Genomic DNA, 15,140 nt, shown 5'->3' on the forward strand with positions numbered 1-15,140 from the left:
TTTGCAATCGGTACAATGCTTGCACCAGAAAACAAGCTACAGTTCTTCTCAGGGAAGGACTGGAATTGTGACGGCGCCCAGTCATAGTATTATTAGCTAAAACTATGGTAGCTTGTCATACAGAATCAAAAGCATGAGGGGAAAGGAAAGAATCTGCAGGGCTTCATGTAGCGCGATATACGTAGGCAAGTAGGACCGGCAGTATCCCAACGCCGCCTACCTTACCGCCTAGGTGTGCCGCGCCGTCACAATACTCTGCTACAAGACTGCTACAGCAAGAGATATAGTGCAACTATTTATTCTGCACATCTAACAATGGACTGGTCCCCTAGATACAATTGTCTTAGACTAAGAATCTTAATTTATATCTGACTTTTAGGATAAGTTCTGCCAGATTCTAGGCATTAAATTGAAACTGTTAACTGCTGACCACACACAGACTGATCGGGTAGGTAGGTGGTTCTTGTAGAAGGCATTTTCTGATTCATTCATATATCATCTAGCAGCCAACCACGCTTGCTGGGGCCCTATAATGTGACTTAGGTAGAGGTAGTTAGGTAGGTAAATAACTACCTAGGTATGTATAGATGTTACATGTTCTTTCCATACTTTCCAGGAATCAAGCAGAAATACAGGCAAACATAACATGACAAGTTGGTAGGATACTAAGTTAGGTAGGTAGTCTCCAGATCACCTCATTTCATCTCCCCACACTGGCAACAATTCTGCCCCCACAGCCCGCGGGAAAATTCCTTGCGCTGAGCAGGGCGCCCTTGACGCCTCTGATCTTGGCCTTGAAGCTGTTGATTGCATCCTCCTCACCCTTGTGCATGCCTGTCGTAGTGCTGACAACACTGCTGCCCCCAAGGTCTGCAGTGCCGGTTGCGCTGTAGATATTGTAGATGCTGAAGCTGATGTAGCTTGATCTGCTGTATGTCAGGCTGTCAAGGTAGGTCTGCAGTTTGCCAAGCCGGTCCTTGACAAGGTTGTCAGCGACTCACGCCTGGCTTTCCACCTTGAGGAATTTGTGAAGGTGTGAGTGGAGGATCTCCAGATATTTTGTGTGGCCCAAGGTGGTCTTTGGATCTTTCTCTGCGTCTGTGTCAGTGAAGTAAGACGGAGTGGTGACTCCGCGGGCCAGGTCTGGGGTTGTCTGTGTTGTGATGTCACAGTGGAAGAGCTCCGTTAGGTCTGAGGTGACTGAGTCCGAGTCATCTGTGTCAGAGGTGTTGGCTTTTGCTGCAGCTGTCCGGGAAGGATATGGCGGTATGACAGACATTCTGTTCTAGCTTGTCATTCAGCTTCTGGAGGTTTTGCTGAGCTGTTTGGGTGAGCTCATATCAGGTGTTGGTCAGACTTGAGAGCATGGGCTTCATGAGGTACTCGCTCACACTGTAGATGCTGGCTCCCAGACTGACAGTGCCATAGAGGGTGTAGAGGATGCTGCAGAGGGAGAAAAGGGGAGGTGGTTTGGCGGGTTGGAGGAGGAATTCTGGGTAGGTGATGACAGGCTGTCGCTGCCACTCCGGGATGGAGGAGCTCTTGTCATCCGGACCGGTCATGGTCGATGAGAAGCTCAAGGCCCGGAGTAGAAGGATGGGAGTTGGGGAGAAGAGGCTGGAGGAGAGATAGATCTATCATCGTCCGGGATAACAAGGACGGCTCTCCACACGTGCTCCGTCGACCTCGGCTTGCGTCCCGGTACGGTAACGAGCCCGTCACGGCCTTCTTCTGCGGATAGATATACTCTTCTTCTCTTCTGTATGTGGGTATAGAGTACACTCTCTAGTTCCTAACGGTGAAAAACAATTGAGTGGAGATTAGGTTTATCTGTCTCCATCTCGTATGAGTACTGTATCCACCTCTTCAGCCGTACTTGATCCAGGATCTTCTTGTGCTTCATGCTCCGGCTAGACTCTCTGCTCTATCCCTCGTTCCTAAGAGGTATCGGCTGACTAAGTAAAAATCTACGAGCGCCATGGCTATGACAAAAGAGATACGGCTATCGCACCAACCGCAGCCGACCACAGGCTGATGCTAGATGACCACGACAGCTTTCCCTCTGCATGCTTCCGATATATCGCAAAACCCAGACCTGCGCCCAGCGCAGCGATGAGGACAGACTGTCCCAGTTTGACATTGTCACGGGCCAGGCTGAGATCTCCCTTCTGGACATCATGAGGCACACCACCTGCGCCAAAAAGCTCCATCTTGATCCGGCTAGAGTCGACACCACGCTCCTCCAGGGATTTGAACATCTTTGTCATGAAAGGTGCAGGCCCACAGATGTAGAATTCTGTCTGCGGATCGTCAAGGAAGAGATCTTCCTTCCAATCGAGTTTCTGCAAATCCACCCGTCCGTCACGGTGGAAGTCGATGCCTCGCTGCTCATGCTGCGCGGGCGAGCTGGCGAAGAAGGTCACTTTCAGGTTCTCATGCTTGTCCGCGAGCGATCGGACATGATCCTTGAAAGCTCGGGCGCTGGCGCGGCGCGCACCGTGTATGAAGTGGATCTTTCTCTCGGGATGAGATGGCCGGGAAATGAGGGTGTTCAACATCGAGAGCAGTGGCGTGAGGCCAACGCCGGCGGAGAGGAGCACAACGGGATGTCTCATGTCATCGTCCGACAAGTAGAAGTCACCAAACGGATGGGAGATTTCAATCACGTCACCTTCGTTCTTGAGATCGTGGAGGACGTTCGACACATAGCCAGGGTGCGTTTCGGCTCCTGGTGCGGCAGGGTTCAGTGCCGGTTCCTTTTTGACGCTGATCCTGTAGTAGTCTGATCGAGGCATATCGCTAAGTGAATATTGCCTTGGCTGAGGGTATTTCAGCCCCGGCACGTAGACCCGCACTGATATATACTGACCCGGACGGAATGTAGGCAGAGGTTTCTTTCCATCCACTGGTGCAAGATAAAAGGAAGTGATGTCATCCGACTCGGGCACTTTCTTCACGATCCTGAACTCGCGCCAGTCCGTCCAGTCTTCACTTTGGCAATACAGATCGGCCTCTTTGTTGATCAAGATATTGGCCAACTGCCAGTAGGCGGCGGTCCAGGCATTGAGAATGTCCGGTGTACAAGCGTCACCCAGAACCTGCTTCATGGCCGCGAGGAGATACTCTCCCACAATCTTGTAGTCATCTGGCTGGATGTAGAGGGATGCATGCCTGTGAGTTATGAGTTTGATAGAGGAAGTGAGCGCGTCCAAGTTGTCAATGTTTGCTGCGTATGCATACAGCGCACCGGCCAAAGCGCGCGCCTGGTGGCCAGTGACTTGGTGTGTGGTGTTGAAGACGGTGTTTAGCTCCGGATGCTCCCTCAGCATGTTCTCATAGAACACTGTTGTGATGGTAGTGCCATGTTCTTGCACGACCGGCACTGTCGCTTTGATAATTTGGACTTGTTCTGGTGTCAAGCTCATTTGCGTAAGACACGTATTTGGCGTATTTTGTTTGAATAGTATGCAAGAGTTGATCGGGGGGGGGGGGGGGGGGATGGAATTGAATATCAGAGGGGGAATGAGACCAAACAAGATGTGTTTAAATGTACAGTGAAAAGCAAATAAAAATGGCGCCAGTGCGGGCAATTTCGGATTTCAGACTTTGGGCCTCACCGTCATTGATACGGCGGTCCCACGCATTATGTCATAGCAAAGGCAATATTAACCCATATGGGATCAGTTCATTGCAAACCCCGAGAGCATGGAGTCAATTAGACTCCGAACCTTTGGAATTTCTCCGCGGAATTCATTCACTTGCAAAAACACGCTCATTTCGCCACTTCCGCCATGAAAAGTTGCCGACGGCCAATTCGATCCCATGTCGATGAATGCATTTCCTAGACTCTGGAGAACCAGCATCTGAGATAAGCATGGCCAGTTCCGGTTTTTTTTGGACAAGTTGGACACGGAATAGTAATGGTTCTGTTCTTCTTCAGCGTACAAGATGTCAGGATGCTAGGGTACAACACCTGCAGCACCACCAAAAATGCGCTCCTCAAGCTCAACAGCAACTATCAAATATGCCAGCAAAGACGTGCTGACAATAAAGAGGCTGTGTTCTGCTTGTAGATGCCATCTGCCCGCTCTGTAAAGGTACGAGGCCGCCACACCGCCTAGCGGCAGAATGCTCAGTCCAACGGGCTCTCCAGCGCCTACGCCTCCGCCGACAGTCTGAGCGCTGGTCTGAAATCTTCGTACGACCATCGCGCGCGCTGCATCGCGATCAACAACGATTGGCAGCCCTAGACCCCAGCCGTCGCGCTCAGCAAGACCTCCAGGTACGTTGTGGCTCCCCTTTGCTACCCGTGTCTTCGGGAACGATGGCCCGTCGGGATGCTCTCCGCACGCCTGTCCCTGCTGCTCCTCTTCTCATCGAACATCCTGCGCGTCCCCAGGACCCCCCCCAGCCGGGCTCAGGCCTGGGCCTCCGTCTGAGCGATCCCGATGCCGCGGCAGACGACCGTCATCCTCATCTCCTCTCTGCCTATAGTGATCGCGAGCGGGACGCCTGGCTCATTGTTTGCGTGGAGGACTCCTGCAGAGAGGTGGTGTTGACTGCGTGAATGGGCTTCTTTGTGTCCTTCTGGCTCTTCTTTTTGCCTGGATGCCAGCCCATGCATCCTGGAAGTCACGCAGATTCTCCTGCAGTAGCTGATTGACTGTGATGCTTCTGCCCCTTTGATGAGTAACACACATCCACACGACTGCGGATCTCAGGCAGATACAGATTACCCCATTTCTCTGCTGTCCAACTCATTGCCCCGCCTCTTTTCTGCCGCGGTGATTGTTCCTTCTGTTCTCTTCTTAATACCCAATCTTCGCAAGCCCTGTCACTTCTGTCCTTCCAGTTTCACTAGTTTTTTGTTCTTGTCCTCTAATTCAAGATGCCTCCCTGTTGTTCCCTGCGCGCTTGGGCAGCTACAGCCAAGGAATTGAGCCCTCTGGTTTCTAACACAAGATCAAGACCTACTAGGCTTACTTGTGCTGTCGCTTCTTCTCCCTCAGTGACGGTTTCTCGATCCCCGTCAAACTCACCGGAAGACCAGGAGGTCCATTATTAGCTAAAACTATGGTAGCTTGCTATACAGAATCAAAAGCATGAGAGGCAAGGAAAGAAATTGCAGGGCTTTGTGTAGTGCAATATGCATAGGCAAGTAGGACCAGCAGTATCCCAGAGACAAAGAGATGCTCAACACCATCTACCCTATGTGACGGCGCCCAGTCATAGTATTATTAGCTAAAACTATGGTAGCTTGTCATACAGAATCGAAAGCATGAGGGGAAAGGAAAGAATCTGCAGGGCTTCGTGTAGCGTGATATACGTAGGCGAGTAGGACCGGCAGTATCCCAGAGACAAAGGAATGCTCAACACCGCCTACCTTACCGCCTAGGTGTGCCGCGCCGTCACATCGGGTGAGTTAAGTTGAGTTGGCATCATCATAATCATTAGTCCCCATATCCACACTGTCTAAACTTTCATTTTTCTCTAATAATAATGATAATAAAAATTAAGCTCTTGGAGCTAACTTGCTGTATTCTATTCTAGTGTCCCAAGGACCGTAACAAATGCACTGTGACCTTTGGCACGGGAGACGCGGGAGATGTCCGAGTCCGTTGCGATTATTGAATGAATGATATACTGTGGAATGAAGCGTGAGCGCGCGAAGATCTCACCGGGGGGCGAAGGAGATGATGGAGGGTAGTTCCGGAGGGTTATATATCTAAAACTATAACTAACTATATTTTCGATGTATTAGGGCGTTCCGGGAGTTTCTTTTGAGCATACTGGGGGCATCTCATCTCACCTATACGCTCGCTTAGTCTTTATATTTAGCATGTTTTCGAGACGGACTTTAGAGGAACATCCTGCACAGCAGCGTGTATATAAGCCAGCTAGATCAGGTATGAATACTACTACTACTACTACTCAGGAGGGAAAGGGCAGGGCAGGAGCGTCGTCTATCTACCTACCTATCTCTGCATTGTGTTGCGTTTCTAGGCTCTGAGAAAACCAAGTAGTCATGGATTGGCTGTGCTGAGCGTGCCACGTAGCGGAGGAATGCATACATATAGTGGTAAATGGTTAAGAAGAAGAGATGAGCCTTTCAACAAGGTCTCTGGATAGATGTATACATACTACCTACCTAGGTGCTTGATCCATCCGGGAAATATCGATCTGTCATCATGTTCAAACGTATCATTGTCCATCCATCCAATAGAGAACATTTTACCTACAAGAGCACACAACAACACTATCTTTTACGTAGGTAAAAATGCGCATTTTTATCAATAACTAGGTAACCTAACCAATCGCTAAAGGAGGGAAGATCCAGACAGGCAAACAGGGCAAGGTTCAAGGCGCTTGCTTGCTTTCTCCAGTAGCCAAGCTTGAATTCAGCATGCATGCAATATCATGTAGCGAAGGCGTAACTACAACTTGAACTCGTAGATAGCAAAAGTAGCCAACGTCTCCAGCCAAACAGAGAGGAGAAGCACTACGAAATTCAAAAATGCAAACGGGTCATTCCTGCCAGCAGTTATCGTCCCATCTTAACTGAAACACGTCGATCATTGGCTGTCCACTGGGCGCTTGAACAAAATCTGCAGATCATAGAGAGTACCGAACAGAGCAACATGAAGCATATTGGCTTGACGGTCATGTCCTACCGGCAGTCATGACCGCACGCTAACCAGAAGCCACCTGAGTCTACAGCTTATCGTACATCCGCAGCCCAATCCTAGAGATTGCCAGCCTGTCATTTCAAGAGAGGCTGCCTCTCCCCATCAGCACCGTCTGAAGGCTTGGAACCGCTGTTCTTCTTCCTTCTCCGGCGCCTCTTCTTAGCGGGACTGTCTTTAGACCCTCGCGTGCCATCTTCCGAGGCGAGTGAATGATCATGCTGTGGAGTCTTGTGGTGTGATCTTTGCGTTTCCGTATCGGATGAGCTGCTGCTAGTGGTCTGGAGCACAACTTTTCGGACCCCATTGACATCAACAACCTGCTCCGTGATGCTACCGCTTCTGGTCGGGCCGTGAGCATGGTAATTGGTCCGAAGGTGATCACCAGACGCGTCAGCGGATCGAGCGCTGCTAGGCCTACTCCGGTGGGAGGATTCTGGGCGATGAGCATCATCCGCTTCATCTTCATTCTCAGCTTCCGGAATAGCGAGTCTCGGGAGGTCTTCTTGCTGGTGAGTGCCCTTCCTCGCCGAGCCGTGCACCGAGTATGTCGCGTGATCTCCAATGGTGCCGTATCCAACTTTCAAGGCGTGGACCCCGTCCTTTGCGTCCATGCCTGCCGACTTTAGAAGCCCAGCTCCAATGCCTCCCTGGTAACCAATTGCCGGAGCTTGCGGCTGCTCTTCAGACGGACCCTGAAGGCGAGACTCACCCGGCGGGGGCGGAGACATGCTACCTCGTTTTATCTTCACACTTTGGTAGCGAGTCTGGCGCGGTCTGCTCGCGAGATTGGAGGGCCCAAGATGTTTAAGGTGTTCGCGAATGTCATCTGTAGCGCCTACCTTCGTAATGGTCTCTGGAGAATTGGCGTCCCCGGTCTGTTTTCGAAGGAGGAATCTCGGTTGCGGCGGCTCAACAGAGCTCTGGCGTCGGGTTTCAGCTGCACCATCCTGTTTAGGTGACTTGGCTTGCTCGTCACCTGTGTCAGTAAGATTTCCTTCCTGGGCACCGGGTGGAATGGCAGGCGGCTCCTCGACGATGCGTCCTTTCGGCACTCGGTATTTCGGTGCAGGTGTCAGCCGTCTAATGGCCTTGTGGACGTCGACGAATACATCAGATTCATCGATGATTTCCCTGTAGAGAAGTTAATATGTCAATGAACATCACTGAGAAGTACATGCAACATACTCTCCGATAAGCTCCTCGATCACGTCTTCCAACGTCACCACCCCGAGAACTCCATGATCTTCACCAGGATACTCCGATACCATAACCATGTGTGATTTGCCTTCCTGGAAGAAGTTCACAATGTCGAGGCAGCTGGTTTCCGGACGAGTCTCTGGCAGCGTAGCGAGTGCGAAGTCGCGCACCCGCTTGCAGTCCTCGGGATCATAAGTGATGAGCATCTTTACCAGTAGCATCCCAACGAAGTTCTCAGGGTTATCCGGAGCGTGAATGGGGATGCGGGAATATCCTTGTGACAGGATCAGATCCATGGTTTCCTCGTCAAGAACAGTGTCCGCAGACATGGTGAAGACGTCCTCCATCGGGGTCATGATGCTACCAACGGGCTTTTCCTTCAGATCCAAAACGGCGCTGATGATGGTGACCTCGTCGGAATTGAGCTGCTCTCCAGCTGTACCCAGGGTCTTGTGCAAGGTGACCAGCGTCTTCAATCCCGCCTTCTTGTATACCGTGCCATGATCCTCGCCAAGCAGCTTGTCCAGCAGCTTTGCAACCGGCCACGCTACCGGAGACATGATGTACATCAGAACGAGGACACAGGGGGCCATCCACGCGCCGATGGGAAGGCCATAACGAACGCATATCGACTGGGGAACGATCTCTCCGAAGATGACTACAAGACCATCAGCGCATCCAATAAATACCAAGACGTGGACGGCATACCGATCAGGACTGTACTCCCCACGACAGCCGGCCAACCTCCACCAAGCGTCCGATCCAGTATGATGGGCAGAGTCTCGTTGGTGATGACGTTGCTGAGAAGCAAGGTGACCAGAACCCAATGCTTTCCCTTCTGCAACAGATTCAGCACGCTAGCCGCGTTCTTCTTCTCTGCATCCTCTCCAGATGTCTTGATGACTTGCAGGTAGATCTCATCCTAAAGAGTAATATATCCTGGGTAAGAACTCGTGTGACCCCATATAGTTAGAAACAAACAGAAGGGAGCACACCTGGCCCATCAAAGCAATTGTCAATCCAGCGAAGGCGCCGCCGGTCAGGACAAGCGCAGTGGCAATGCCTATATTCAGCCATAAGCCAGGATCTGTAATCGGCCTCGGCTCCTCCACCTTCTCCTTGCTCCTCAGCAGGTCATGCTGGTTGAACGATGTCGGCACTGCCGCGATGAGGGGAAGTTGGCCCAGGATAAGGATGAGCACCTTGGCGAGCCCCAGTACGATCGGCCTCCCGGCCGCATATCCATTTATACGGGAGACAGTCATCGCGTCCAGCGATAGATTAGTGGACGGACATCTTTTTCCTCGACCGGACAAGATCTCGGGCGGGATGCGATGACGTGATAGAAGTCCTGTGCGAAAACACGAGGGGCAATGGCAGAGATAAGCCGACCGGGGCGCTGCTCGGTATATATCCCTTGTTCCAAGAGAGCGCAGGATGCCTCCAAAGGCAGAACAAAGGCTCAATGGCCGTGAAAGACGATGAGAAGAGGGCGAAGAGGTCCCAAGGGAGATCGTTCAGTCACGTTAGCTAGTTTGCCGATCCCGCCTAGACGCTGCCAAGCTGCGCCGGAGACGATCCGCGTCAGCTGCCTCACCGCCTGAGGCAGTTATGCCTCAGGCAGAAACAGCTCTTGTATGCCTCAGGAATTAAGTGCCTGACCGCCAAGGCAGAAAGCTGTCTGACCGCCAGCCGTCACCGCCCTCGGTTACCCGCGGTATATCTCCTGCCCTATCCGCATCGGCAGCGGAGTCTCTGGGGTCGGGGCATCTGCGGAGGGAGGGGACGGTTATAAGACCAGAGCGTCTGGAAACGGACCTCTGTATCTCTCCCCCTTGGCTGTTGTCCTGCTAAATAAAACATGGCTGTCCCCCGCGCTGCTGTGCGCAGTCTATCGCGCTTATCACGGCAACAGCAGCAGCTCCGCTTGTACTCTACCGGGCCCCCCTCACCGTCAGCGCGTCTGAACCTGCCCATCGACTACAAGTCCACCCCTCTCCTCCACCATACCGCATCATCGTTGTCTAGTTCGGCTGAGCTTCCCCGAAATGCGACGGCAAAGCGTCTGAATCTGTATCAGGCCATCAACGCCGCCCTACGGACAGCACTATCTGCGTCTAACGACGTCATACTCTTCGGGGAGGATGTCGCTTTTGGAGGCGTATTCCGCTGCTCAGTGGATCTCCAAACAGAGTTCGGATCAGAGAGGGTTTTCAATACGCCATTGACGGAGCAGGGAATCGTTGGGTTTGCCATTGGTGCTGCTGCGGAGGGACTGAAGCCCGTCGCGGAGATCCAGTTTGCGGACTACGTCTTCCCCGCATTCGACCAGATCGTCAACGAAGCTGCCAAGTTCAGGTACCGCGAGGGCGCGACGGGTACAAATGTAGGAGGGCTGGTGATCAGAATGCCCTGTGGTGGTGTAGGGCATGGTGCGCTGTATGTAGGAGAGACCTGATGTCCTGACTGAACACTCTGGCTAACATTAGCCCTTGGCTGTATCAGTTACCATTCTCAATCCCCAGAAGCTCTCTTCGCCCACATCCCCGGTCTCCGCGTCGTCATGCCCCGTTCCCCAACCCAGGCCAAGGGCCTGCTCTTGTCTGCCATCCTGGAATGCAACGATCCGGTCGTCTTCATGGAGCCCAAGATCCTATATCGCGCCGCCGTCGAGCACGTCCCGAACGAGTCTTACACAATCCCGCTCAGCAAGGCCGAAGTGATCAAGCCCGGTACTGATCTGACCATCATCTCCTACGGCCAGCCTCTCTACCTGTGTTCTGCGGCCATTGCGGCTGCTGAAAAGGCCCTGGGAGGGCCCAACATTGAACTGATAGACCTGCGGACGATCTACCCCTGGGATCGACAGACCGTCCTCGAGAGTGTCAGAAAGACTGGGAGGGCAATCATCGTACATGAGAGCATGATCAACTATGGCGTAGGCGCTGAGGTCGCCGCGACGATCCAGGAGGGAGCGTTCTTGCGCCTGGAGGCGCCCATTAAGCGCATCGCTGGGTGGAGTACGCATACCGGGCTGAATTATGAGCGGTTTATCCTACCTGATGTAACCAGTAAGTATTTCGTTCTTATTACCATGGAGGTGTTCTGCCTTCTCTGAACCTACGTTGCCTGACGTGTCTGAACCTGAATTTCGACTGACGTGTTCCAGGAATATACGACGCCATCAAGCAGACACTTGAATACTGAGGCTCAACGACATATCCAAAGAGACCCACATCATATCTATCCACGACGAAGTGGCTTTGAAACGGCTCCATCCAGTGCTTGACAACCTTTTACCTATATTCTCCATGATCCCTATGGCCCGGCGAGGCTAGGCTTTTCGTGTTATCTCGCCATAGATTATCCTTGAATTCAGCGCAATACCTGTAACACGCGACATGACTCCTTACTCATATCTTGTTTATACCAAGATCCTACTTGTCTGCCGTCAATAGAAATATATATAAATAAATTATCGAAACGTTCGGAGCTAGTTTAGATCAACGATCCTCTTTTATCCAAACTATATTTATTTTATATAAGACCCTATCCGCATCTGACACAACATGAATTTACGTTAGCCTTTGAACTCTCCATTCACCGATTCTAGAGCGTAAAGCTATGGTGAAAAGGTCTTACTCTTATATATATTAAAACGCGTAAAGCTCATTTTATTTCATTTCTTGCTCTCTCGCAGACTGTGCTGCCGACAAGGATGACTTATATTTATTTTGATCTATTTCATATATGTACCTAAAACCAATCCCGAGACGGCTAGAATATTTTCTCAACCCCCGCCTCCAATGTGATCCCGCCATGAATAAATGAGTTCCCATCCCATAATTGTTTTGAAGGTTCTTTCTTAATTATTACAGTTATAACCCTCTCTAGATAGAATGTAGCCCCTAGTGAGTGAGCACAGCTCGCCGTTCCTAGAGAATATAATAATAATAATAATAATAATATGACAATAAAACAAACAGCAAGCCGGTAGAGCCAAACCCATGGCATGATCTTTCCTCTCCTCTCTACTGCAGAATTGTGTTGCTGGTACTGCTGTGTAGGAAGGATATCGCTTTTTTTTCTTTTTCAAAAACGTTTTATTTACCTACGCACCAGCAACGCGTCAAAATACGACCAAGGATAGGATATTTACTCCTCAGTAGAAACTTCTACTCCAAACCTCAGTACGGTCCTAAGTAGGTCCTAGCATGCCATGACAAGCCTCCCCCCTCCTTTCCCCACTCATGGTGCTCTCAACTGTCACTGTCATTGTCATTGTCATCGTTGCATTCACAGCCCTACCTACCTACCTACCTACCTAGAAAAGTACTCGGGTCAGCGTGAGGTCAGATACCACCTTTCTTTGAGTGGATGTAATGAACTGGTAGAGCTCGTATCTTTAGATTGTGTTGCTTGTAGTCAGGACTAGATGTCTCTTATATCTATCCAAGTACGTACGCATTGCGCGTCCCAAAAGTCGGAAGCTAGCACCTATACTGCAAGAGGATCAGGTTTTTTTTGCCCGTGCCCTTCGTAGGGTTAGATATCTCCAAATCCTGTAGGAAACTTCGGAAACCTCTGCTAATGTGCTCCAATGGTGTATCGATGACAGAACCCACCATCGTAGGTCCTAGAACGCTAGAACGTAAGTCCTAGCTGGTGGAAGTAAGAAGTAAGGCTCCGTCTTTCTAGGAGGATAATATAATAAAATAGTATCTCCCGCGGGACTTGTATTTCTGTCCAGATATGCGTTACAAGTATGAACAAAAAGGGTTTATATTTTTACACACAAACAACAGTACCCTGCGCACAACACGTTTAGAAATGATATGATGATCTCCAATCCTTGTCACAGACCTCTAACGACCGATATAATATGGTCCCTCTTATAATAAGTTCTTATGGTCTTCCAATATCCTCCTCGTGGCTCTAGCTTCAGCCCGCTTCTAACCCTAGCGTGTGGTCCCTATAGGTCCATCTTGCCTTTTTCTTTTCTTTTCTTTTCTTTTTGCAATGATCAAACTAGGACTGCTTAGGGTGCTGTGCTCGATTTGCAGGTCTTTCCTGGAGCGTTTGCTCTCGCTTGATTCCCTCGAATCACATAGAATTGTATTGTGATGAGTTACCAAGCTCTACTGACGTTTTTGCTAACTCTCGCTACCGTCATGTCCTTCGACTATAGTCTTTAGCTGTAGGAACACGCCTTTGTTAGAGCTATAACGGATCTCTACAGCTGACAGCACTGTTATGTTTTCTGGATGTTTCATTTCGCCTACCTATGTAGGACGCGTCCGTCTCAGTTATGGGATAGGTATTTACCCTTGTTTGATCCCTCTTAAACCCTTGTACGATCCTACGGCGATATTCGTGCCCATAGCCAATAGATAGCTCATAGACAAAGGCTCCTCCTCCTTCTCGTCCTTTGATGAAAGGTTCAAAGAACACACAAAGCGTTGTAATGCCAGCCTTCGAGCATGTCCTGAAGGGTTTGAAGCTTTCTACAGCCAAACCTTCATACCTACGGATTCCTGAAGGTTCAAGCCTCCCACTCCCACTACAGCCTAATGTAAGTAGAGATAACTCTCGTATCAGCTCATCCTATTCTTAAAAAAAAAATCACCAGGAGCGGATCATATATACGATACGATCAGGGCAGCCGGGGCGTTTATAAAACCTATCAAACACATCTAGTCAGCATCAATATATCAACAGCAATCATCGATGCCCTCAAAACGAGTTCCTTGACTCGTTACCAGGCCTCTATATCCTTCTATAACATCTACAGGGCCCATATATCACTTATATCAAGCCAAACCAGCCTTCATCGCGTGCCCTACCCAATCCCAGATATATGTCAAGGTGAAATCGACAAAGAGCTCCTCGAACCGACCCCTCCGCTCCGGCACGGCTCCCCTCCCAAGCGCATTCACTAACATGGCAACAACCACAACAACGCATACCAGGTGAATGAATGAATGAATTGAGGACTCCCGTTGCAAAAAAAAAAAAAAAAAAAAAAAAAAACAATTCACTTGGGAGGGGCTAGTCGAAGCGAGTCGTCCACTCTCAAGGGGTGTATAAATAAATCCTTCAGCTCACTTCCTCTCTCTTCCTTTCTTCCCCAGGTCAGTAGCGATCTCTTCGTGCGATATTCGAGCTTCGTTCTGAAGACTTTTCTTTCGCTCTCTCTCTCTCTCTTACCAAGACGACATCTTTCACCTTCCGTCAGCTTGCCTGGTGTGTTTGTCCAGAGCCTGCCTCGATAACTCTTTCGTTTCGAGCTTCTCCTCTCCGCACAACGCGCCCTGATGTGACTTCTTCCTGCTTGCGAGAAGTTGCAGAAGGATCTGGCCGCGGAGAAGACCGCCCACACCAACGACCTGCTCCGCTTGGGCATGGAGAACGGCGAGCTTCGTGCTGAGATGCAGAAGCTCAGAATCTCCTTGTCCAACGCGGAGGCTGCACTTGGTCGACGTGGCAAGGGCTCGGTGACGCCAAACAAGCAGCGTCCTGCTGCTTAAATCGCCGATAGCACCTTCTTCTTCTCCGCCTGTTTCGATTCCCCGGAGGACTGATCCGGTCAAATCTCGGCCTAGATTGTAAAATCTAGGCAACGGAGGTTGTTGTGGACGATAGTTCTTGATCGAAATCGTCCCTCGATGCACCACTACTCGCCGTCATCTTTACAAAGGCACCTGGCATCAACGGAGTCCGATATCGAGAGCCGCCCGGTACGAGGGCTAATGAATACACTTGAGGCGATATGGATCGCATGACGATTGTCTTCTTTTCTTTTCGGGGGTGTACATGGACTTGGGTTTTCATGTATTGGTATGGTCCGCACTCGCTTGCGAGTTGCCTGGGCCAACCAAATTTCTTTTTGTAGCGCTCGGGGTTCAGATTGGGATTTGGACGGAGATGGGTATCTCGTTCTTTTCTTCGTCAGGTGGATATGGATATGGAGTTTTGGTTTTTCATGTACCAGTGTGGTCTGCGCTTGCTCTGCGAGTTGTCACAGGCCCATCGTTTTCTTTTTCTGTTCTTGTAGCGCTTGGGATCGGGGTCAGTTATGATTATAATTACGACGGTCATGATGATGACGACGATGACGAATGAGATACCTTTTATTTTTGCGCTCCGATTTTATCCTTCACGGGAGCGTACCTTGCAGTAGCTTCCGCGCGTAGCTTCGTGGTCTGTGTAACTTGTCTGGATGGATCTCACACGGAGTCAAGTCTACGGAGCAGAGAA

General features: G+C 50.4%; 6 protein-coding genes across 6 annotated transcripts; 3 read left to right on the forward strand and 3 right to left on the reverse strand.

Annotated features, from left to right (window-relative positions):
• Positions 1–700: 700 nt before the first annotated feature.
• Positions 701–1,279, reverse strand: VTN00DRAFT_4858 (uncharacterized protein; the record flags this gene model as incomplete). Its single annotated transcript, XM_069431326.1, has 2 exons — positions 701–926; positions 1,002–1,279. The coding sequence occupies 2 exons, from the start codon at positions 1,277–1,279 to the stop codon at positions 701–703; spliced, it is 504 nt and encodes a 167-aa protein (XP_069290373.1).
• A 703-nt stretch (positions 1,280–1,982) lies between these two features.
• On the reverse strand, positions 1,983–3,425 carry VTN00DRAFT_4859 (uncharacterized protein; the record flags this gene model as incomplete). Its single annotated transcript, XM_069431327.1, has 1 exon — positions 1,983–3,425. One exon carries the CDS (start codon positions 3,423–3,425, stop codon positions 1,983–1,985), a length of 1,443 nt encoding a protein of 480 aa, XP_069290374.1.
• A 648-nt stretch (positions 3,426–4,073) lies between these two features.
• On the forward strand, positions 4,074–4,567 carry VTN00DRAFT_4860 (uncharacterized protein; the record flags this gene model as incomplete). The annotated part of the gene is made up of 2 exons (XM_069431329.1): positions 4,074–4,097; positions 4,154–4,567. 2 exons carry the CDS (start codon positions 4,074–4,076, stop codon positions 4,565–4,567), a joined length of 438 nt encoding a protein of 145 aa, XP_069290375.1.
• A 2,193-nt stretch (positions 4,568–6,760) lies between these two features.
• On the reverse strand, positions 6,761–9,148 carry VTN00DRAFT_4861 (uncharacterized protein; the record flags this gene model as incomplete). Its single annotated transcript, XM_069431330.1, has 4 exons — positions 6,761–7,817; positions 7,872–8,541; positions 8,592–8,805; positions 8,879–9,148. The coding sequence occupies 4 exons, from the start codon at positions 9,146–9,148 to the stop codon at positions 6,761–6,763; spliced, it is 2,211 nt and encodes a 736-aa protein (XP_069290376.1).
• Positions 9,149–9,744: 596 nt separating this feature from the next.
• Positions 9,745–11,090, forward strand: VTN00DRAFT_4862 (uncharacterized protein; the record flags this gene model as incomplete). Its single annotated transcript, XM_069431331.1, has 3 exons — positions 9,745–10,322; positions 10,389–10,954; positions 11,053–11,090. 3 exons carry the CDS (start codon positions 9,745–9,747, stop codon positions 11,088–11,090), a joined length of 1,182 nt encoding a protein of 393 aa, XP_069290377.1.
• A 2,257-nt stretch (positions 11,091–13,347) lies between these two features.
• VTN00DRAFT_4863 (uncharacterized protein) lies at positions 13,348–14,410 on the forward strand (the record flags this gene model as incomplete). Its single annotated transcript, XM_069431332.1, has 2 exons — positions 13,348–13,455; positions 14,231–14,410. 2 exons carry the CDS (start codon positions 13,348–13,350, stop codon positions 14,408–14,410), a joined length of 288 nt encoding a protein of 95 aa, XP_069290378.1.
• Positions 14,411–15,140: the final 730 nt, after the last annotated feature.

The sequence above is a fragment of the Thermoascus crustaceus genome, assembly GCF_041956765.1.
Source record: "Thermoascus crustaceus strain CBS 181.67 unplaced genomic scaffold VTN00scaffold_2, whole genome shotgun sequence".
NCBI classification, from domain to species: Eukaryota; Fungi; Ascomycota; class Eurotiomycetes; order Eurotiales; family Thermoascaceae; genus Thermoascus; species Thermoascus crustaceus.